The sequence below is a fragment of the Phyllostomus discolor genome, chromosome 4 (genome assembly GCF_004126475.2).
Source record: "Phyllostomus discolor isolate MPI-MPIP mPhyDis1 chromosome 4, mPhyDis1.pri.v3, whole genome shotgun sequence".
NCBI lineage: Eukaryota > Metazoa > Chordata > Mammalia > Chiroptera > Phyllostomidae > Phyllostomus > Phyllostomus discolor.
The window spans coordinates 206169417-206192881 of NC_040906.2; the positions used below are offsets into that span (position 1 = coordinate 206169417).

The 23465-nt window shown below is 53.5% G+C and overlaps 1 protein-coding gene across 1 annotated transcript in view; it reads right to left on the minus strand.

Annotated features, from left to right (window-relative positions):
• Window positions 1–23465, minus strand: part of PRKN (parkin RBR E3 ubiquitin protein ligase) — a 976089-nt gene that overhangs the window by 780225 nt on the left and 172399 nt on the right. The window contains exon 2 of the mRNA XM_036024958.1: window positions 9385–9548. Coding sequence (XP_035880851.1) covers window positions 9385–9548 — 164 coding nt within the window. The remainder of the gene's footprint in view (window positions 1–9384; window positions 9549–23465) is intronic.

The following is a 23465-nucleotide window of genomic DNA, read 5'->3' on the forward strand; positions in this document are numbered from 1 at the left end:
GTCAAATGAAGAAATCTCACAGGAGTCAGGCCCGCCGGGGGGCGGAGTCGTCTGAGTCTGAGGACCTAGACCGGGACGGCGGGGTGGGGAGCCCTGAGGTCTCAGTGTGGGGTCTCTCCTCTGCCGGCTGCCAGGTCTCCATGGGGGCAGGCTCGGGCCCTGTGGACGCTGGTGGGCACGCCCCCTGGGAAGCCCCGGAGTCGCACTCCCTCCCACCCTATCTACCTGGAATGCAGGTGCACCGGGCAGCGGGGGCGCCTGAGACCTGAGCGCGCCCAGTAAAGCCTGCAGACGTGTGCCTCCGGCTCCCGGCCCCTGGGGAGCTAAAACAACCTCAACATGTTTCCCTCCGAGTCCGCACCTACCCAGCCATGCTCACAGGTGTTTTTCCTAAGTCCCCAGGGGCACACGGACAGCGAGACTCCTTCCCAAAGGAAGGCGGCGTGTCCGAGGGCTCCGAGTTGCGGGCAGAGGCAAGGAAGACGGGCGCCCTCCCCGACCGACCCGCACCGGCAGCCAGACGCCGGTCCAGTGCGGGGCTCCCTGCGGAGGTCGCTCGCTCGCTCGCTCCGGACAGACAGCCGCCCTCCGGTTCTGGAGTCTGAAGCTTCACGCTACTTGGCAGTGGTCAGAGTGACCCCCGGAAAGCGTCTCTGGGGCCACTCACCTCAGTGGAGGAGGCTGGCGATGTCTCTGCGGCGCGCCAGCCGCGGGAGAGCTGCTCCGGCACCGGCACCATCCCTGCGAGTCCAAGGGTCTCACCTGCACACCTGTGCACAGGTTCCACCCGCCATCCCCCGGGGGTGCCGGTCTGTAACCCGCTCCCCTCATCTCCTGTCAGCACCCACAGGTCTCAGGGGAAACGCACTGGCCGTCTGTGCCACCGTCTGCACACTTACTTGTTTACTAACTTATTTAGTTTAGTTTCATGGGACGTTTTAGTCTAATTCCGTGTCATGGTGAGTCACAGCAGTCCGACGTTTCTATTCCCTGGTGCAAGGGGCCTCGTCGGGGGCTCAGCTTCACGTGTCTGTCACACTAGGGAACCGTGCAAAAGGAAAAGGAGATTCTTTTTTTTTTAAGATTTAATTAATTTATTTTTAGAGAGGGAAGGGAGGGAGAAAGAGAGAGAGAGAGAAACATCAGTGTGCGGTTGCCGGGGGCTGTGGCCTGCAACCCAGGAATGTACCCTGGCTGGGAATCGAACTTGGGACACTTTGGTTCCCAGCCCGCGCTCAATCCACTGAGCTACGCCAGCCAGGGCTGAAAGACTTTTAAATAGATGTCGTTTGCAAACGAAACCAGGTCATCCCGAAACTCCTCCCACTACAGAAATGTGTGGACCAGCACCAGGGGCCAGTGTCTAAGGGCACGTCTCCTCTTGCCACGACAGCCACCGGGGCCCCACCCCCACGAGGGGGCCATTCCTTCCCGAACACTCAGGGCCTGACCCCCAAAGCAGTTCTGAGAACACATGTGGCCAAAGTGCACGGTGGTCAAGGGCTGTTTATTCTTGTTTGCTCAAGATCTTCGGTAACAGGTTTGAAAATGAATGCTGATCCTGTCTATCAGACTTTTAAGGTGCTAACAAGTGTTTACGAATGCAAGCAGCACGCCTTAATACTTCTGAGAGTTTCACGGGCCTTGCATTTGGTGGGAATTAGTCTTTAAAAAATGTCTCTGAGAATCGGTTAAATGTTCTAATCTGTCATGTTAAAAATAATAAACACTTTTCCTTTAAAACAGGTGCCAATAAAAAACTCGTCTATTTTCTATAGGAGGAGATCACTTCTATTCCTCTGTGAGCAAGAACCAAATTTCCTTTTTCAAACCGGACTTCACCGAGAGGCACTTGTGGGGTCACGTGTGGCTGTAAGAAATCATGCCGAGACCCAGGCCCCCGCGCCGCTCCTCCCCCGCGGGGGCGTCTCACACCACATCACACCGTCGGAGCCTCGCAGTGCTGCTCAGGGTCCTCGCTGCCGCCCCCTCTTCCCTCCCGCCCCCTCCTCATCTCCCAGGGGCTGAGCATCTCTCTTCCAGCCCGTCATTCTGTCACTCGGAGGATTATCATGCACAGGCACTTATGGAGGATGTGACCTTTCGGGACTGGCTTTTCTTCACTGGGCACATTCCCTGGAAGCCCACCCAGATCTGGGTATCACTAGTCTGTCCCTGCTCGTCGTCGGGCCCCCTGTGGCTGGTCCAGAGTTCCTCTCATCATCCGCCTGCCGAAGGGCATCGGGCTGTTTCCAGTCTGGGGCCGATGGGAGTGGGGCTGCCGTCCACATTCCCGATCCCGTCTTTGTGTGACCCTGAGCCTTGACCACTCTGGGGCAGACAATCAGCAGTGGGACGCTGTGCCGTACACGGGCAAGTTCTCGTTCAGTCTGTGTACAGCCCGTTGTCCCCTCCTCCAGCGTGGCTGTGCCACCCCGTTCTGCATTCACCCCGGCAGGATGCTTCCCCACGTCCTTGCCGGCGTCTGGGGCCGTCCGTGTGTGACACTCCAGTCACCTGGCCCACTCGGTGGTGGCTGACGGTGCCTTTCACACGCCCGTCACCCGAGGCGCCCTGTTCACAGTCACATCTTCCTGTTCCTCCCCCTCGCAGACAAGAACCGGCGCCGACCACCCACATTTGACGGCCACATTTCCTTCCGTTTTCCTATCGCCTTCTAAAGCCCTTGAAATCTTGCCAACAACAAAACAGGACACACTAATGTGTAAAGGAAAAAAAACTATACTCCATCAGTACTTCTCCAACTGGTCTGTGTACATACCCTCTAGGAACTGAGAATTACACAAAATTATTTATATAAAAGTCATGATATTAGTTGGATTATAATCTCAACAACTGGTATCCTTTGCCAGTTAAAAAGATGACATCACTTTTTTTAGTTACGATTTTCATGGTAAGCCTGAGCTCTCTGGCCACCAAACGCGGCCCTAAGCTTGGGGGGGAGGGGCATCAGGGGCACTCACGGAGGGAAGCTGAGGTTCCCCGGGTGGGGGAGGGAGCAGGGCCCCGCGCCGGGGTCCGCCTGTCCCTGCATGCCCCGGGCACTGCCGTGCACACCTTCTGTGCCAGAGCAACTGCTGATGGGAACCTTTTTTCATTCTCAAGAGCGTCCCATTTTGTATCGTGAACTGTAATGGCCACATCACCTACAATCACCACGAAAAGAAAGAAAATGAAAACAAAAGGGAAAACCCAGCAAGTAACCCCCCGCCCCATTCTACCCTCTCAGTACACCAGGGGGCTTATGTATATTTGTTGGGGGGAACGCTAAGTAGCTCCTAGGCACGGTTCCTTTTCTCTCCCTTCCCGTTGCTCACGCTGTGCTTGTCCGTGGAGTGCAGCGCCTGTACCAACGGGGGGCGGCTCAGCAGGAGAGAGCAAACCGTTGTCAACAACTGTTCTGAGACTGCAAGGATTCCCATCTAAGAACCCCAATATTCTGCCAGTTGCTTTCCTTAATAAAATATAACCGCCAGACTCGCCAAACAAACGCACACATTCCTTGTCTTACAAATAAAACCGTCGCATGGAAACAATTTGCCAGCTTCTCAACACCAAAATCACTCACCTGTGATCTCCTAAAAGTTACAGAAACGTCGTTTGCTTTTTCTAAAGTCCTCAGGTATGCCTGAATGCATAGTTTCAGCAAAGTATATGCCAAGTTGATAGAATTAAAGGGAAAATTATGAGATTATAAGTGATAATATACACAATTACCATATAAAGAAAGGATTATTATTAATTATTAAGAAGATATGAGCTGAGTTTGGGGCCTACTGGCACACCTTCCCCTGCCCCTTGAATTTTTATAACTAGCACACGGTAATTCTATAATCAGAAAAACACAGCTTACGTATCTTAAAAGGGAAATAATGATGTTGGAAAACATATTTAAAGGACATTAAAAAAAACAGCCACTCTCAAAAATGTAGCTGAACAACGTTAACTGATGCAGGAGGTGGTTCGAGGCACATCCGGGGTATTCACACCATCTCCGTGCGACTTTTAAAGTCTCAAAATTTAGCAGGTTAATTAGACAAACGATTGAAACAGTCCATAGTGTTCCAGAAAGTGAAAGGTGAATTTTCTTACAGATTTCAAAAACTTGAATTTTTTTAACTGTTACATACGGTGCACTCTGCCAGTAAAAGCTGGCTTTCAGTATGCACAAACTTTGAAATATATGTGGTGTACGTCACTAAAAAAATACAGCCAATTAAATAATTTGACTTTTCAGGGTCATTCCTCTTCTCTAATATTTACAGCCGAAGCTATTAACGTCGAGATGTCTTTGGTCTTCCAAGGTCGGGTCCGGTGGTACCATAAAGCCCGGAAGAACGGGGGGTAACAGGGCAGTGCCCTTCAGACCGGCTGCACAATTGGCCTGTTTTACGCAGGGACGGCGCCCAAATGTGCGTGCACATTTCAAACGCCATAAAATTGAGTCCTTGTTGAAGGGAATGTGTAAGGATCCATCTCGAGGAATCCTTTTACAAATCAAAAATTCGTACGGGTCCTATTTTTTTATATTGTAAATCTAATTTACTATTACAAAAGGAACGCAACCAGGGTAACTTCCCCGTGGCATTAAGATAATGGGAACGGGTTTCTACGTTCTGGCTGTGATGATTAATCGGACATGTGGACAAATTAATTTGTGGATGGGTGGACGGGTGTCCCAGCCTCCGGTCATACGTGGGTCTGGGCGTGTCCAGAAGGCTGTGCTGAGCGGGGAGCGTTGGAATCGGGGCACTGAGCAATACGGGGGTGAGGGGGGGAGGGGGGCCCAGCCAGTCAGCTGAACGCCTCCCGGGAATGAAAAGAAGTTGCTTCGGCCCAGGGGAATTCCGGTCTGGACCGGTTCTCTCTCCCCTGCCTTTGCGCGTGAGCCGCAGCGCCAGCTCTCCCTGGGTCCCCAGCCTGTCTGCCCACGGAGCGGGGCCACGCCATTGCCCCTCCTGGCTGTCAGGCCTTCGGGCTCGCACTGGGGCGAAGCTTGCGGACTGCAGCTCTGGGGGGACTGGGTGGCCCTCTGCGGTTACGGGAGACAATCCCTCCTATGTAAATCCCCCATCTCTCCAGTGTCTGCCATGACGCAGTAACCACCTGAGCTAAAGTCAACCCTCTATCACCTACCTACCTACCTACCTGTGTGTGTGTATACATACACACAATACATGTCCATACATGTATATCGGTTCAGTTTCTCTGGGGAACCTTGGCTAATAAGTACACTGGCTAATAAATGACATTAATAATAATGCAGCTTATATGAACAAAATCATTATAAATACTGAATTCCTTGTCATTTTAACAGTCCATCTAACCGCAAAGCTGATCAGTTTGGGTGTATACAACCGCATTAGAACCTCATTTTCCTTGTAGAATTCTGAATAATAAATGTGGAACAACGTGGAGGTGATTTCAGGGATTTTTGCTACATAGTGTGTTGGATGTGGGGGTAGGAGGAGCGACTCGCTATTTAATGGGCCCTGAATACTCAGCTGCACGAGTTAATAAGGGCTCTTTACAAAAAAAATCAAAGCATTATGAATAATATATCCAAGATTAATATTTTATATTGCATACTTATAGGTATAAGGAAAATAATAAAGAATATGCACAGAAGCATATTGATGATGAAGTAGAAAAAAGTGTAACTCTTTCCAATCTGCTTCAGATAGAGAGTATAGCCGATACCCACTTCCCGAAAATCTATTTTAAAAGCAATAATAGCGTGACAAATCTCCACTGAACAATGCTGCTACAGGTTTCTCTCCTCACTACGTTTGTTCAGAGGAAATGTAAAGTCTCTTTAAGCTAGCTACATTCAAGTTCTGCTATTCTTAAGTAAGACCTGTATTTGGAAGGGTCAAATATTTTTTTATAAACTCCATAAAGTTCTTTTCAGTTAAAATATATAAACATACAAACACACACAAGTGCACACACACAAACACACAATTTTCCTCAATAACATATGTATCCCATTATTGCTGAGGCTCCTGAATTTACTGTGTGACCCGAGACAAAGTGAGCCTTGTGCTGTGTGAGGTGACCTCCGAGACGCTGGAGTAACGTCTGATGAGAAGGACAATGGGGGTGCGGAGGCCAAGGAACACTAACATGTACACAGAGCAGCGGCTTTCCAAGGCGCGCTGCGAGAAGTCTTACAACGTGCAGGAACTTTAACACGCCACACCTGAGCATGAGTCAGCGGTGCTGACTTCTCCTCCCTCAGACTGTCAAGTCAAAAAATGACAACAGCCAATATCACAGTAGACTTCTGGTGGGAATGAATCAAAATTATACCTATTTTTTGGTTGGATGGGCAAAAAAAATATATGTTTCTGGTGTGCCGCAGGACTTTAGTAATTACTTTATGTGTGCCAGGAGATGGAAAAGGTTGAAAATCAGTGATAGAGCATTTCCTGTATGTCTCACTTTGTTATAAGAGCTTTACAGAAACTAACCAATGTAGTCCTCTCATTGGTTAGAAATTAACCAATGTAGTCCTCTCATTGGTTAGAAATTAACCAATGTAGTCCTCTCATTGGTTAGAAATTAACCAATGAGATAGGTCATATTACTGTTCCTATTTTACAAATGAGCAAACTGAGACACAGAGCGGCCACATTCTCCAAGTAGGTAAGATACATTTTAAACACTCCTTTGCCTTAAGTTGTAATATTAAAAATCAGACACTTTCCAAATGCTTGAGTGACATTGTTACGATATGAACTCCAGAGAGCGCCACCCACACAGTAAGAAATGAAGATTCTGTAACACGGAAAGTGCTGGTGATACAAAGTTGAGAAAATCAGAATACGCATGTGCACTTCCACGCAGACTTTGGCTACGGACCGGCAGCCCCGCCCCTGGCCAGGGGTAGCAACAGTCAGCCCAGCACAGTCCCGGCCGCTCCCACAGTGCCTGCCTCTCCTTCCTCGCTCATCGCCAAGCCCACCCGTGTCTCACGCTCCTGGACCGGAGTCCTGAAGGCCACCAGGTCACCACTGCTATCCCCAGGTCCCAAGGCCCTGGTCTTCACCAGCCTCCATCTTCCCGCCAGGCTCCTTGCCGGTGATTTGGTCAAGTATCCACAGAAGAGCCAGCCGGATGGACGCTGCCTCCTCTGAGGGCCCGCCCCTTGCTCCCTAGGAAGGAGCCGCTCCTGGTTCCCACGATGACCCACAGTGTGTACCTCAGCCCGGGTGTCCTCAAAGAGGGCCCTGCAGAGGCTCATGAGAACTCTTTACAGTGGAGAAGCACCAATCCGTGTGAATGACACTGGCCCAGAGCGAGCCCCTGGGCTCCACCCCTGAGTCCTCCACCACCCGCCTGAGGGACAGGCCCAGACAGCTCTCCTGCGGGCACGGCCTGACCACGCACAGAGGTCATCATCCCCACGGCGGCCACACGGGGTCCGGCTCCCATCCCTCCACACGCGGGAAACCCCAATGCCAAGTCGGCCGAGACCCTGTGAGTGCAGCTCCAACCCCCTTCCCGCCCAGTCTCCAATACCTCCTCCAGGGCCTGGGAGAACGGCACCCATGCTTCCCCCAGCCCGCCGCACGCTCGCTCGCTCCCCAGCTCTGGGGAGCTGCTCAAGCTTGGATTCTGCCAGGAGGCCCTTGGGGTAGGGGGCCTTCCACTGTGACCAGCTTTCTCCGCCATCAGGCCCCCCTCACACTCGTGTTTCCACATGCACGGGCAGTAAGACCTCGTGTACTCGTGGTGCGCTATTGGGTTACGCCAGGGAGACGGCTGACAGCCTTCTCCGGTGCCATATCGCTCAGCCCCATGCTTCTGCGTTAAAACCCTCCTTCCAGGGCTGCACCCACAGAATCACTGTGGGTCCCACCCGTCCTTGGGATCCTCCCCTGGAAGTGTCTATGAAGCATTCATCAGAATAGAGAACCTAAATCAATAAATATTTTACACAACATGGTAACAAAAATTAGTCATCTGTCACAATGGAGAGGTGCGGAGCGTGCGGGACCTAAGACTCCAACCTCTCCGGTGACAGAAAACGTTTCCGTTGGAGGAGACACTTTAACATCGGTTATTCATGAAGGAAACATCCTTGGATTTCGAGGTTGGCAGGCACGGTAAAAGCGCTTTAGTTCACGGAAATAAAAAATGAAAACACTTATGAGCACAGGCACTTCCCCTGCAAAAAGCCATCGCCTGCCAGCTGAGCACAGCTGTCAGGGCTGGAAGGGCAGGTGCCTCCCGACCGGCTATCCGTCTGCATCCGCGGGAGAGGCTCTGGAAAGGGGGGGGGGGGGCTCGCATTTCTATAGCTCCTTTTCTGAACCCTAATCCTGAATGCATTTCCCTGAGCAGCTAACACCCTGGTGGGGTGGGGTTGGGGGGGCCCACAGGGATGGCAGTATCAGGAGGGACACCACAGCCAGACACGCAGCCCCCTGTGCACAGCAGCCCCCACACAGCGCCCCCCAGGGGTCGATCCGGGCCTGCTGAGAAAGGGGCCGTGCGTCTGCGGGTCCTCAGCGCCACGTGACCCATGCACAGCCAGCATTCCGTCTCTCCGGCCTTCACAAAGAAGCACCTCAATCCCCGTGGAACTGTATTTGCTGGCTTCCACTTAGAGGGGCCAGCACGGTCCGTCGGTCCCCTAGTGAGGTCTCCCCTTATTCCTACAGAAGGCACTGTTCCGAGTGACACCCCCGACGGACGAGAGAAGACGCGCACTGCCCCCTTGCCAGCGTCATAGGGGCCTGTTCTAGGGAAGATCGCGCCCAAGCTGGAGAAAGTAACCACCAAGGCGGACTTGTGCCAGGCGGCACCACCCGCTTCAGGGCGATGGCCGCGGGGCGGGAACCCCCGCGCTGACCCGCCGCGCTGTGCGTGGGGCCCTGAGCCCCGCGCCTCCTCCGCCCGTTGCAGCCGCAGCCGCCCCACTGGCCTCCAGGGGTCACACTTGGGTCACAAATCCCTCCCCGCGCGGTGCGCGTGAGCAGCCTGATTCGGAACAATTTATTCGAATCCGTCCTCATTAAGATTCAAAGGGAATAAGGGAGGTAGAAATTGAGCAGACACCGAAGCCGTGCCTCGCTGCTCCTGCAGTCAGTAAACATTTATTCACCGAGCCGGGCGCGCGTGTTGCAGCCCTGGCTCGCTCACTCAGGGTCGCTCTTCCGATCCGTCCCGCTTGCTGTTTCAATGCATAATTAAGAAGGTCAGAATTAATGAAGCGGTGCGGAGTAAAGTTCAAGGAATCCCCAGGCACTATTTATTCTATTAGATCTCGGGCATGCATGTCAGCGCGCCAGCGCGCGCAGCCAGAGCGGTGGGCCCGGCCGCGTCCCGGGGCCGGGCCCGCGGAGGGAGACTCACCTGCAGCACCAGGTCGTCGCGGAGCTCCTTCCCCGCGAAGATCACCCGCAGCTGGTCCGCCGGAACCCCCTGTCGCTTAGCAACCGCCTCCTTGAGCTGGAAGATGCTGGTGGTGGGATCCACCTCCACGGGGAAGCCGTGGCTGGAGTTGAACCTCACGAACACTGGCCGAGACAATTGGGAGGGAGAGAGAAAGTGAGCATCACTCACGGCCCTGAAGTGGCAATGGCAACATTTCTGGACGAGTTACCGCACCCCCACCCCACGCCCTTCCAGGAACGGCGTGCGTTTTCTTTCGCTTACGACGTAATGCTGGGGAGTAACGTGTAGACAAAACTGGAGTCCCCGAGTGCTATTGGTCAGTGACCCACAAACCAGACTGCATGCGCCCTGTCACAGCTGTCCCGGGAAACGGGGACATGAGAACATGCTTGCAGGACTGGGACGGGAAGGGTCCCCGAGTTTAAGGGGGCATGGCCTGTGACAGTACAAATGCGCGCTGCCTCCAGGGCCCTCTTGGTCAAACTCGGACTCTCCGTGTTAGCGCTCGTGCAACAGGAAGACCGCGGTGGCTGTGGGCACGTTCTGAGGCTTGACGCAAAGTGATGGATAAGGAAACGACTCCTCCTGTAAAATGATCGCTGTAACAAGGGTGAAGTTCCCAGGGCCTCCCGGCGACGCGATCACAAGACCAAGTTACTCCAGGGCCTGCTCTGTAGAGATGGGAAGATGCAAGCCACTGACAGACCAGCATGAAGGCTCATGCGCGCGCGCGCGCGCGCGCGCGCTGTGTCTAAGCGAGCTGGGCACCGTGGCCCCGGCCGAAGTCTGCATTGGATCCTTCGGAGGTACGCATCTGCCGTTTCTTTGGAAACCAGTGACACGGCCTCTGTCACTGGGGCTTCTCCCCTTCCCCTCTGCACCCCACTGGGACCCCCATCCTCCCCACGCCCCTTCTCACTGGCAGGGGCCCTGCCACGCGTCCAGGGGCCTCACACCCCCTTCAGGGAACGTTTTCCAGGTGTTCCCAGGTGTTTGCAGGCCTCCCACGGAAGTCCTGACCCACTCTCTTCACTTTCCATGAGTCCCAGCTGCTCTGCCAAGTGGCGCAGAGCCCGGCCATTCTCACAGTCTCCTCCCGACCTTGGGGCACAGGACTCCAGGCCCCGCCCCGCCGGCACAAGCCTGCATCCCAGCCTCCCTCCACTCGTCCCCGCATGCCAGTCCTCTGCTACGTGTCCCCAGGAAGCACAGCTCAGAAAACCCCTGGACCGCCTCCCGACGTCATCACGCCACACCCTCCGTCACCCCACCCGAGGAGAGCCGTTCACCTCCTCAGTCCATCTGAGTATGACCTCCCCCAAGGCGCCTCTCACTACCGGACCCCCGAGGCTGCGCTCTGCTCCTGGGGGCTCCCGTGACATTGACCCCCGGCCGCTGCCACACTCTCTCGCGGAAGCATCCCCACGTGCAGGCCACCAGCACCCCCGGCAGAGTCCGAAGGGCCCGGGCAGCAACCCCTGCAGCGCGCGTGCCAGCGAGCACCCTGCCCCCTAGTTTCCGACACTAAGCGCGCCGTGGAGGGCGTCCGCTCACAGTGCTGGCGACGACCACACAGGGCTCTTCAAAGCTCGGGAGCGTTCGCACGTGCCGGGGGTGTTTCTGGGGCACGTTGCTCCTCCTCCCTGAAAAGACTGCGAACCCCTCAAGCCCTGCGGCTGCGCCTCCTGCAAGGCGGCGGTCCGCCGGCTCCCTCTCAGTGAGGATGAGGCGGCAACGAAACGGTACTCACGCCGCCTGTAACCGCCGAGCACTTCCGACGTGACCCCGGTTGTGCTCTCCACGCGCGGCGTCTGCGCCCCGGTGATCTGAGAAGGCCAGTGTTATCGCCCCTACTTTTTCATGATCTGATACAATTTGTTCAGATTTACCGACCATGAAAGGATTCAAAACACAGATATTTTTGGAAGAAACAAATGCTCCATATTCCAGAGTTCGAGCTTTACCTGGGAAGAGTGCCCACCCATTTCATTTGATAACGTCTCCCAAACATCTCCCACGTGGGGAGAGCACAGTGGATATTTGTATTGAATTTATTGGGATGGCATTGGTTAATACAGTTGCATGGGGTTCAGGGGTACAACGCTGTGATTTACCATCTGCACCTGTACTGTGCACTCACCCCCCCAGGTCGAGGCCCTGTCCCCCCCCACCCCCCGTTTGGCGGAGCAGGAGGAGGAGGCCTGGCCCTAGAGGGCGGCGGCCACTTCCTGAGCACACCAGCTACGCTGTGACGGAATCAGAATTCAAATTCGGTTCCATCGAACCCTAAAACCCCGTCCCGTTTCTGCTGCAACAAGTCGCCTAACACATGCTCAGAGTCTGTACTCCTTTTCCTTACAATGAAAAGAGGCGCTGTAACGTGACCTGGGCACTCCCCACGCGGGTGAGCGGCGGAAAACGGGATTAAAAACACGAGAGCTCCGGTGCGGAGCCGAGAGCAGGAACGGGGAGCAGCGGCTGTGAGACAGACTGGGACAAAAATGGCTCCGAGACCAGAGCAGGCGACACCACAGAGCAGGGCCTGGCGCGTTTTAGCAGCAGGGACAATACCAGGAAAAAATAAGGATGGGAAGTGACAAACGTTCCAAAGAGAGGAAACCGATGAAAAAACTACAGAGGAACAGGTGCTTCTGAGGCACTCGGAAGTCGACCCCGTGCGACACTTTAGAAAGCAGAGGGGGAAAGTGTGTCATGGAAGTCCTGGGGGTCTCCCCACACGTCAGAGCCCCGGAGACAGCCGGTGCATCGGGGGAGCTGGGACCCAGGACCGTAAGGGGCGCTGGGGACGGAGCGATCTCAGCTCCTTAAGCTCCGTGTGAAAATACGTGTGAACACCTTCTCTCATGATCCCCGCGGATGTGGGATCCTGGGGACCCACCACTGATGCTGGGAAGGCAACACGGGGCGGCCGCTGGGGGGGGGGCAGCAGCCCCTCCCACGGCGAAAGGCAGAGTCACCGTGGCCCCCACCCTTCCACTGCTCGGTGTTCACCCGCGAGACGTGAAGACAGACGTCCGAGTACAGGCGGGGGACGAATGTTCACATCAGACCGCCCCTGGCAGCGGGAAGGCGGGCTCGCTGAGAGATGGATGCGTGCCTGCCCACGGGGTCTCCGCGGTGAGACAGTGCGTGGTGGTCAGAAAGGGGGAATGCCGACTCACACTCAACGGGGATGAAGCCGAGGGAAGGCGGGCCGGGCAGGACAGATCACGTGTTGTGTGACTCCGTGTACGCTGGTGTCCAGAAGAGTCCGATGTACTCACACAGAAAGTACAAGGGGGGCCCCCCAAAACCCAAGATTTATTTATAAAAACTGCGTGTTTGTTCTTACGTTTAAACTTCGGTCGCCCTCGAAGCTCTCCCCATGGGATGCAGGGAGCCTGTCTAGACTGCTTTTTCCACTGCTCAGCTTTTGAACTCGTCCCGTTTGATGCCTTTTTGTGCTCCTGCCATTTTTTTGTTTCACCTCTTCCACACGGGCAAAGCATTTCCCTTTGAGGACTTTTTTCATCCAGAGAACTGGGTGAGGTCAGGTGAATGAGGAGGGTGGCACAGGGACCATGCCATTTTTGGTCAAAAACCGGTAAACTACTCAGCGCAGTGTGGGCAGGTGTGCTCGTCAATCACCTGTCATGAAAGGGGGCAAACGCATCGAGCCTTCAAACACATTTGCTGAAGCCAAACGCAGCCTCTCACAACAACACCAGCTGGCACATTAATGCAGGTGGGTTCCTAGAACACTCACTTAGTGGGGGAAGCCTGGACTATGGGGGCCCACCTCCAGGAGGTAATTCCATTTTTTGGGGGGGGTCCCCCTTCATGTATTAGCAGTTGACTAGGGTGGCAGTGGAGTGTGTTTGGGGAGAAATGGGGGTTTCTGCTAAAGGGTAGAGGATTTCTTTTTGGAGTAATGAAATCTTCTGAAATTGTGATGACGGATGCACGACTGTGAATACACTAAAAGTCACTGAATTTCACACTTCAAACAGGCGAATTGTACAGCCCGTGGGTTACTACACATAAGTGAAGCTGTCTCCTCCCAAGGACCCCTCCCCAGATCTCTGTGTATCCGCCACTCACTAAAGCATTTGGCAGAAAGATAGTCATTAAGTAATGCTGGAATAAGCGAATGAATGTGTGTTCGTTTCCCTTTAAATGGCTTTCTTACAAAATTTGTGCTCATCACCTTTTGCATGTTTAGATGTTTCTTTCTATAATGTAGTCACATTTTATTGTGAAGTATCACATAGTGGCCGGACCTAAAAGTGCTGCGAGGACCTGGAGTAGTGCTAATGGTGCTATTTAAAAAAAGGAGACATCTATTTCGGCTTTTAACATAGAAAATCTAATTTGCTCCAATTACTCTCACTGTTCTAATTTCCATATGCTTTCAAGTACAGATAGGATTGAGACCAAATTGCTGGTGACATTAAAATTCATTCATTCATGCTTTCAACAAATATCTACCAAATAAGTAACCATGTGCTAGGCACAGTGCGAGCGGTGCTGGAACACTGCAAGGCGATCTGAGTTTTCCTGGATTCCGTACCACGGGCGGCAGACCGCGTGCTTTGAGAACAGGCGAGAGGGAGTGCCCAAGGGCTGCAGGAGTTCAAAGTGCTTCGGAGAAAAGGAAAAAATGATGGCAGATGCAGAAAAACAGTAAAGAACTCTCATACAGATGGAGTTTTTCTATTTTTAATGGCTACAGATAGAAGTCACAGTTTCCTAATCCCTCTTTCATGAAAGGCCCACACCGTGTCCGTTAGTCTTGGGGACACCAGTGTTACGGGACGGATGTGTTCGTGGCGGTGACCCTCGACAGCAGCAAAGGTCCCGGAGAATTCTGAGCCCCCTGAAAGTATTCCTCGAAACTTCTACCACGCTAGGTTTTCTACTGCACAAAGGGACAAAGTAAATAACTCGTCTTTCAAGATTCAGACAATGTGACAACTACAGAAAAACATCCTGGCTATCACACATTTCAAAAGAAAAATGTCACCATATCTACCTGCCTATTTTCTGAATCGCATGATACTCTGAGATCTGTTCCGTGATGATGAGCTGCGCATCGGAGGCCGAGGTTTGGGTGGTGGATGCGGTGTTGTCATGTGCTGCGGAGCTGGCGTGACCCTGGGGACCCTGTGAACGAGTCACGTGTCCACAGTGTCCCATCCTCAGCAGCTCTACTCGGCCCCTGGAGACTCAGGCCTGAGGGGTCCCTCCTGGAGTCCGTCTGCGTCACATGCCGCCCCCCTCCGTTCCCCACTGCCTTCGGCTTTCCCCCGAGTTCTTGTCTTTTCCAGCGAGCCCCACCCTCTCGCGGTACGCCCACAGTAGGGCTGCTTCAGTTCCGTCGTCTTTGCCTCCTATGACGTTCCAGGCTTCATTCATTCCAGGCCCCACATGCCTGCCTTTTGGGGGGCACAGGGCGTCCATACAGTGCCCCTCCAGTACCGCACTTCACCGGAGTCGGTTTTTCCCCCCTCAGCCTTCTCCACTGCCCAACGTGCGAGGCCACGCCCAGTGAGTGGGGACAGGCGGGTGCGGATGGCCTCAGCCTTGGTCTCCAGTGACACATCTTCGCTCTGGGTGCTCTTCCCTCGTCCTTCCCCTGCTGCCCTGCTGAGTCTCAGCCGTCCCTGATTTCTGGGCCGCAGCCTGCATCTGAACAGGTGGCCGAACCAAGGTCACGGGCTCCAACAACCTCAAGGTTTTCGTTGTCCACGTTCAGGTCATGCGTCTCTTTGGCAGTCAGGGCGCTGGTCGTCCTGATGCCCAAATGCAGTCCTGCTGTGATGCTTCCTCCTTTCACCGTCAGAGGCTCTCCCAGCCATTCCGAGTAGACGTTGCTCTCTCTGGCACCTCACTGAACACACTGAGAAAGTCAAGAGACCAGTCTGACAGCCAGGTGGCCTGGTGGCTGCTGGTGAATTCACGACGGGCAGTGGTTCACGCCAGCTGTGGTCCTCTATCCAGGTAATGTCCCTGTATCCTGCACCCCTCACCCCAGCTGAGAGTCTTCCTGCCCCAAACACCCAGACCCTGTGAAAGTCTGCTGCAAAGGCTCCTGTTCTTTGAGTAGTCAGCTGCCGCCACTGACGTCACTTCCACAAGGACAGCAAAGAAGTCCCACAGAGCGGTCAGCGGGTCTGCGCCCACACCTCTGGGAGAGCCCGAGAAGTGGGCTGACCCGTCCTGCAAGGACGTGTCCTTTTCTGACTCCATGACACGACCACCGGCTACTTGTTGCTGTTTACAGGACTCTCCTTCATGTCCCCTTGTGCTAGGTCCCCGAACGGTCTACGGACTGCCTACGGGATGGATTTCAAGCCCGACCAAATCTTCTCTTCCTAGGGAAGGGTCATATGCCGTGAGAGGAATTCTTCACCTGCCTTTGAAGGAAGCTTCCAGAAATTTTACAGTGTTCTTCATTATTTACATATACTCACATTGCTATTGTGCTGAGACTTCTTTCATTTGGAATCGGGAGGACTGAGCTCTTCTTAACTGAGACACCGTTCATATACTATGAAATTCACCCTTTCTAAGTGTACATGTGTCTCCCAGTACATTCAAAGAGTCGTGAACCACGCTAGTTGTTCATCGTTAGCTAGTTCCCAAATATGTTTGTCTCTCCCCCAATCCCGCCACCCATGAGCAGTCCCTCCCCCGAGCCCCTGGCAACCAGGAATCCGCGTCCTGTCTCTGGGGACCTGCCTCTCACAGGCCTTTCGCATAAACGGAGTCAGACGACAAGTGGCCATCTGCGCCCGGCTTCTTCCCCTCAGCACGGCGTTTCCAAGGCGCATCCACGCTGCAGCGGGAGTCAGCACCCCACTCCCGTTCACGGCCGAGGGACCTCACCTTGTACCTCTTTGGGGTCTGAGGGACCCGTGGGTCGCTTCCCCTTCCTGAGCCATTGTAGGTGATGCCGCAGAGAACACCTGCACGCACGTGTCCACGTGTTGTGTTTTCGTTTTTCTGAAGACACACCGGTGGCATCCAAAGGCAGTGCCACACTGACCTTTGGAGGAACTGTCAAAACTTGACTGGTTTGAGCACGGGCTGGGAACCAAAGCGTCCCAGGTTCGACTCCCAGTCAGGGCACATGCCTGGGTTGCAGGCCATGACCCCCAGCAACCGCACATTGATGTTTCTCTCTCTCTCTCTCTCTCCCTCCCTTCCCTCCCTAAAAATAAATAAATAAAATCTTAAAAAAAACAAAACTTGACTGGTCATTAAAATCACGCAAAAGGGGCGGCTTCATGCAGTGTGGCCAGGGCAGGGCTTTGCCGGCCCAGCGCTATCGAGTCAACACATTTCCTCCCCGTGGTGCGGCCTCACGTTTTAAACGAGCACCCAAGCGCCTCCCACGCACGACGTCTGGGCGGAACGGCGGCCGACAGTCCTTCCGGGCGGACGCGTAATGAAAAGCCTCAGGAACGTGGGCTCGTGGTCCGAAGCGTCCCTTATTTCTGGGCTAAACCCCCCGCTCGTCTCCTGTTTGAAACTAGCTCCGGCATTTCCCCTGGTTTTCACTGACATGACTGATGTGTGACATTGAGTCAGTTTCGTGTGTACAACAAAGAACACATTTCACATGTGCATGCATTGCGAGATGATCACCGAAATAAGTTTCGTTGGCGCCCACACCGCAAACAGTCCAGGACACACACTCTCGGCCACTCTGGAACACACAACGCAACATCACCAACCCCGGCCGCGCCCTGCACGCTGCCTCCCCGGACCCCACCTATCTGTACCTGGGCGTCGGCACCTTGGACCACCTTCATTTCTGCCGTTGGCCATAAGTCTAGGTTCCTACCTGAAAACATGCAGCTTAAGAGTTATTACACGATGGGAAGCCAAACGAAAGATGACGCTACAGACACTAACCGCAGAATTACGGGCACTCAAACAGAAAGCGAGAGCACGGCGCTCCGGATCCGCGCAGCGCAGGATGAAACGGTGCTGGCATTAAAATCGCTCCATTGGCTGACGACAGCAGAAGAAGGCCACCCACTAAACGAAATGAGGATTCCACGGCGCCGCGCGTGTATGTGAAGAGAGCCCCAGCGGGGGGCTGCTGTGGGCGGGCAAAGCCGGGTGCTGCTCTGCGGTGGCGCGAGCCTGCGGGTCTGGCAGAGACTGTCCCAGCTGTGCACGGTCAGAACACCCAGGAGGTCATGCTTTTGTTATTATTATTATTATTATTATAATTAGTGAAAGAAAGGGAAGAAAGGAAGAAGGAATAGTGGAAAGGGAGGAAATATTTCCAGAAGTTTTTCGAAAGGCAGAAGTCGACTTTGGAGAACCACCTGCAGGCAGAACAGGAAGCAGTGGCCGCCGGGAAAGTGTGGGCCGCCTGGCTGGCGAGTCTGCCCACCTGTGTGGGCTGTGTAGGGGCGTGGGGCTGAGGGTGGGAGCGCATGAACCAGTGCCAGCGTGTCCCCCAGAACTTGGAAGCGAGACCTATTTAATACCACGTGACACCGTCAATTTCCCTGTCGCACAGGGTGACTCTGATGCTCGTTAGTTTGTGGTTCTTGTACATCCTTGGTCCCTTGTGATTTGAAAGCCGTGAAGGAAAAAGATTTCTTACGATTATATTTTTTCTGGCTTTTTTTTTCTCCATATAAAAACACGATCACTCACATAAACAGTAAGAGCACGGAACCTCAGCACTTAGCAGAGTGAATACTACTTTTCAAGCGGCAAACACATCTGCCGCATTTGGGTGATTGGCATACGTAATGCCAGTAACAACGGTGACCCAAGAAGTGGAATTCTAGTGTTTTGTCCGAAGAGGCAGATTCCACAAATGACCTCAGTGTCCTGAAGACATCAAAACACAAAATAATTTTTTTTCTGGAGGTATAAACTGATGGAGGAATTTCTTTAAAACTCTCCAGACAGAACCAGAAATGTTGACGCTGTACTTATCATCCGGATAATGTGACGTGCTGAATTGAAGGCAGGTGATACATGAGACACCGACCTCATGATGGACTCTATGAAAATCTACCCGGGGCTAAATTCTTTGACGGGTTTTATGCATCCTTGAAACTCCGCTAACACTGAGTTACAGCAATGATGTTTAAGAATGTAACAAAGTTATCACAAGAACATCACACTCAAGTCTCCTTTTCATGCTCCTTTCCTATCTGTAACCCTTGGATACGTGGTGACGAGTATGTATCTCAATGTATTTCTGCCTACCAATATTTTTATTATGTGATTTCTTAAGATGACAACTGCAAATAATAACTCGTGCTGAAAGAGAATGCCAGAACCACCACCATTTTTCTTTTTTTGACATACTTACATATATATATATATATATATATATATATATATATATATATATTTTATACTTAATAATAGAAGTTAATAAAGAAACATGCCCGGCTTATTATTTCTAGGTTGACGGCAGAAATAGTGACTACCCTTTCAGTTGAGGTGGAAGATTATACATGTAGGGAGGAGGCAAGAGCAGGGATAAATTACTTCCAGAAAATGACAGTTCTCATTGCTTTTCTCTTCTTCTCTTACAACTTGTGTGTCGACGTGAGATAGATGGGTGGGCTTGTCCTCAGGGGGCAGGACAGGCGGCTGGGGTTCAATGCTTGCCAGGGCCCCGGGCATGGTGAACATTCCCCTCCGCCCCGGGGTCTGTGCCTTTGTTAATTTTGAATAAAAATGGACAAGTTAACTCGCTGCACCTGCTTCTACTGCAGGATCAAATAAACGCCACCATTCTCTTTGGTTTTCGCTCATTTTTCCTTTTTAGCGCTACCCTTTTTTAAAAGGCTGGGTGAATTTGGCTGACTTCTCACTGTTAGGTAAGGTACTGAGAAGTGTTCGAGTGCATTGCACACAACAGTTACAACGCCCAGGACCCTGCCCCAAGATAACAGCAGCGGAGAAGCTGACCCCTACTGTCACCACCAACTTCTAGAAGGATAATCAATGACAAAAATAAGCAAGAAAATAAAAAATGTAGTCAGCTGAACTACTTTGAACTATTCCCATGATTCTGTCATCATATGCAGTAGTATTACCAATCCCTGCTGAAACGCACACTTCTCGGGGGAGGCCCCTCGACTGTACTACTCAGAACCACACCCAGCCCCCCACGCAGCACAGCTGCCCTCACTCCCACCTTCTTCTCCGCAGAGCGCGTGCACACGGGACAAACTTCCCCCTGAAGACCAGGTCTGGGTCTGCACTGCTCACGAGTCTATCCCCAGTCCCGGGCACACAGTAGGTGCTCAGTAAGTGCAGGGCGAGGGGCACCAGGACACAGGCACACAGTGCGGAGGGGTTCCCGGAGCACGGAAACGCCCTGGCCGCCTCCTCCCACCAGCCCCGCTGTCGGCTCCGCTGAACAGGCGGCGTCACCGGTGAGCGGCTCTCGCCGAAACTTAGGGGTCATCGTCGGTTTCCTTCCTTCTCTGGCACGTCCCACTGTGAAGCCCTTGGTTCTGTCTCCGAAATGCAGCTTGGGTTTCTCGACCTCTCTCTGCCGCCACCATCACCTCTCTCCCCAACGAGAGCAGCGGCGGTCTCTTAACACAGCCTTCTCCTTAAAGACTCGCGCCCTTCCCAAGAAGAGGCAGGTGGATCTCTTAATCAAGTCACGTCACCCCCAACTTAGAACCCTTCAACGACTTCCAGTTGTTCACACAGTGGAACCCACACTCCTCCCTATACTGAGGTTCACACCATGTATCATACACTCCTCACCACACTGCTGTCCACACGGTGGAATCCACACCGCTCACCACCACCTGCAGGGCATGATCTGGCCCCAGCCGGTCCTCCCTCTCTGTGCTTCTGAAACAAGCCACCCTCTCAGACCGCCAGCCCTCGGCACCCCCATCCCCTCTGCCAGGCACTCCCTCCCCTCCTCCCTTCACTCCGCCCTCAGACAGACCTCAGGGGCTGCCCCGCGGAGGGCCTTCCCTGCTCACCCTCGTTCACTGCAGGCAAACCCCCAGAGGGCAGGGACGCGCGGCTCCGAGTCCTCGGGGACCATGAAATGCCCGCCGCCAGACACTGCTCCAGAAGCAGCAGCTGAATCAACAAACACGGCCCTGTCCTCGCCAGAGCATGCGCCCCGCCTCTTTGTCGCCCCGACGCCGATCCCGGAGCAGTCAGAGGCGAGCCACAAGCGCTAAAGGAGGCGCGTGAGGAGCCTGAAGTCCCACTGCTGCGTGAGCGCCCCCCAGGAAGACCCTCCCTCCTGCAGATCCGCGGACCAGCGCTGGACCCACAGGGAAAGGGGAACCGGTGCAACCGGCGTCACCAATGTCCCTCACGGGCTGGAGATGGCATGTGGCCATTGGGGCTGGCGGCGCAAAACAGATAACATCGCATCTTAAGTGCCCGAGAACTCTGTAACCCCACCGAGGCAGCTGCCATCGTTTCATTATAGTCCTGCTCTCAAGTGCGGAGACGTGGGTTGGACAGCGGCTTTGCCGAGGGAATTGGTACCACGAAGTGGCTGAAGGAAAAGTCCGCCCGAGAGCGCCGAGCCCCTCCCACAGCTCACCCAATGCCGCCAATGCTCTGTGGGCACCTGGCCCCGCCAGGTGCCGAGCCAGTGCCAGAACGATAAGAATAATTCCGTGCAGCCTCTCCACAAAAGGGTGCACAGGTTCTCCCGCTGCTTATCACACATTTACCTCCCGTGGCACTGGCAGCATTTTAAATGGATACATTGGGTGAATATATAGATTGAGCATGCTTCCATCAAGGTCACCTGAGAACTGTAGGAAGGGAAAACAAAAACAATAAATAAAGAATCAAGTGAGGGTAACTGCCTTGAAGGCTTGGATGATGACTTCTTTAAATAAAATTTAACTCAGATAAAGTTCTTTCCTTGAGCTCAAAGCACCGATTACATATTTACCAGACGGAGGTGCTGTGCATGTGACCGCTCATTAGAAACGGCACAGGGACTGTAGTTTAGAGTGTTCTTTGTGAAAATGTGCTGTGACACAGCTGTCCCAGAAACCAGTGTCACCCCTGGTGCGTTCACAAGGCAGTGGTCCTTCCTGGGCCCACCGAGCCACCCTGAGGCTGTCGGCTCAGAAGTGGGCGCCACGCGGCGGGGAAGGGCCCCGGGGGACCCGTCAGGGTGGGGGTGGGGATCCTGCTGCCACCATGCCCGGAGCTGTGAGAGGGTTCCCACTGGGGACACTGGGCCTGGGAAGCCGGGACACAGCCAGAGAGGGGGGAATGGTGGGGAAGGAGGGGGCTCAACACTGTCATCTAACAGTCAAAGAGCAGGTTTCAAAAGAAGTATCGGACCCCTGTTGGTGACCCCAGGACAAAGACTTAGGAAACCGCAGGAAAAGAGATTCTGATCTACCATATAAGCCCCAGCCACCAGCACTGTCCTGAGCGAGCCTGAGCCACCCAAGGAAGAAATGGCAGGGCTGTCGCACACGCCAAAGGCATCAGACTGGGGATGCGAACACCCAAGAGGTGACAGGATTAACGATTCCTAGGCGCTGTGATCTCGACGTTCTAGGATGTAAGGAAGGGGATATGAACAACGCGGGAGGATAAGTCATTCATTCAGTTCCCCCCCCAATCCCTGCTACCCTTAGGCACTGGGGTAGGTGCCCTGGACGCAGCAGGGAACTTCAATGAGAAAACCCTGCCCTGGGGGAGTTCACACTCCAGAGGGCTTGCAACACAGAGGCTACTTGGTATCAGTCTGAGCCACAGGGCAATCTGTTATTTTCAGCTGGAAGTTGTTACTTGTCGGATACAACAGACCGCCGTTCGGTCGAGTCCCAACAACGGCAGGAGCGGTTTACCTTCATGATGAATTTCCTCCTTGCTCTCTAAGCTCCTGCTCTGCGCACCACCGTGACAGAACAATGATTTATAATTAACTGTTCGTGCTTTGCAATCACTAACCGAATGTATCCTGCCATTTAATAAAGTATTATATAGTACAGTGTTCTCTTAGGTCTGAATTCCTACACGTGAAAATTTTCCACTTTTAAACTTATAAAATAAATATAATTGAAATTTATAAATTGTAGAGAAGCACACAAATTAAAAGGCATATCTACTGCTAGTCTTTTTATAGCACGATCTCTGCGTACGTACAAATACGAATTTGGACCTGTTTTTCCAAACCCATTAGAACTTTTAAGGTTTTGCATGTTATTGTGCTATGACAACACCAGTCTTTTTGGGATTGATTTAACAGCCTCCTTCACTGGAACTGCAGCCACCCAGCGCCATCCTTGTGGGCTGGTTTTAGATTTAACAACACATCACAAGCTATTGTCAACCGACGGCACTTAACAAGTCACCAGCGCGGGCAGCGGGTGCACAGGACAGGAAGCGGTGAGCCATTTCTGTGTCGAGCTGATGGGCCCGTCCGCACCAGTCAGCGGCGCCGGGGCGGGGGAGGGGGGTGCTCTGTGGACAGAACGGTTACCTTCTATCTAATAGCGGAAGAACTTTAAAAGTGGACACAGTGCTTCCTGACTGATCTAGGCAGCCCTACAGTTTATGCACGCTGTTTACCGCTGCCCGGCGGGGAAGACACTGCAAACCTTACGTTTCTCTACACTTGTTACATTTTACAAAATAGCCCAGAGCTGTTTGTTTGGAACGAAGACTTCGACATCATGGAGACCCGCGTGAGCCCTCACTCTCGGCGTGGGGGCTCACAGACTCACAGCTCAGGAGAAAGGGCAGCCTCGGGGAGGCAGACCCACGGTGCGGCCCTGCTTGGTGGGCTGGCCGCCCCGAAACCCAGGCCGGGGCGCTCTGGGTTTCACCGAGTTGGGCCACAGTTACTTGATTAAGGGGTAACTTCTGGTACTTACATCATATTTACCCTTTCTCCTCAGGCCCAAGGCAGAAAGCGCTACCTGAACACTGCCCGGCCTGTTGTCAGCCTTTCGCGACTGCCCAGTCTTACCTTTCCCCCCGGCCACCGGGGAGTCCCAAGTCTCTCCTCGTGCTGCCGTAAAAGCCCAGTT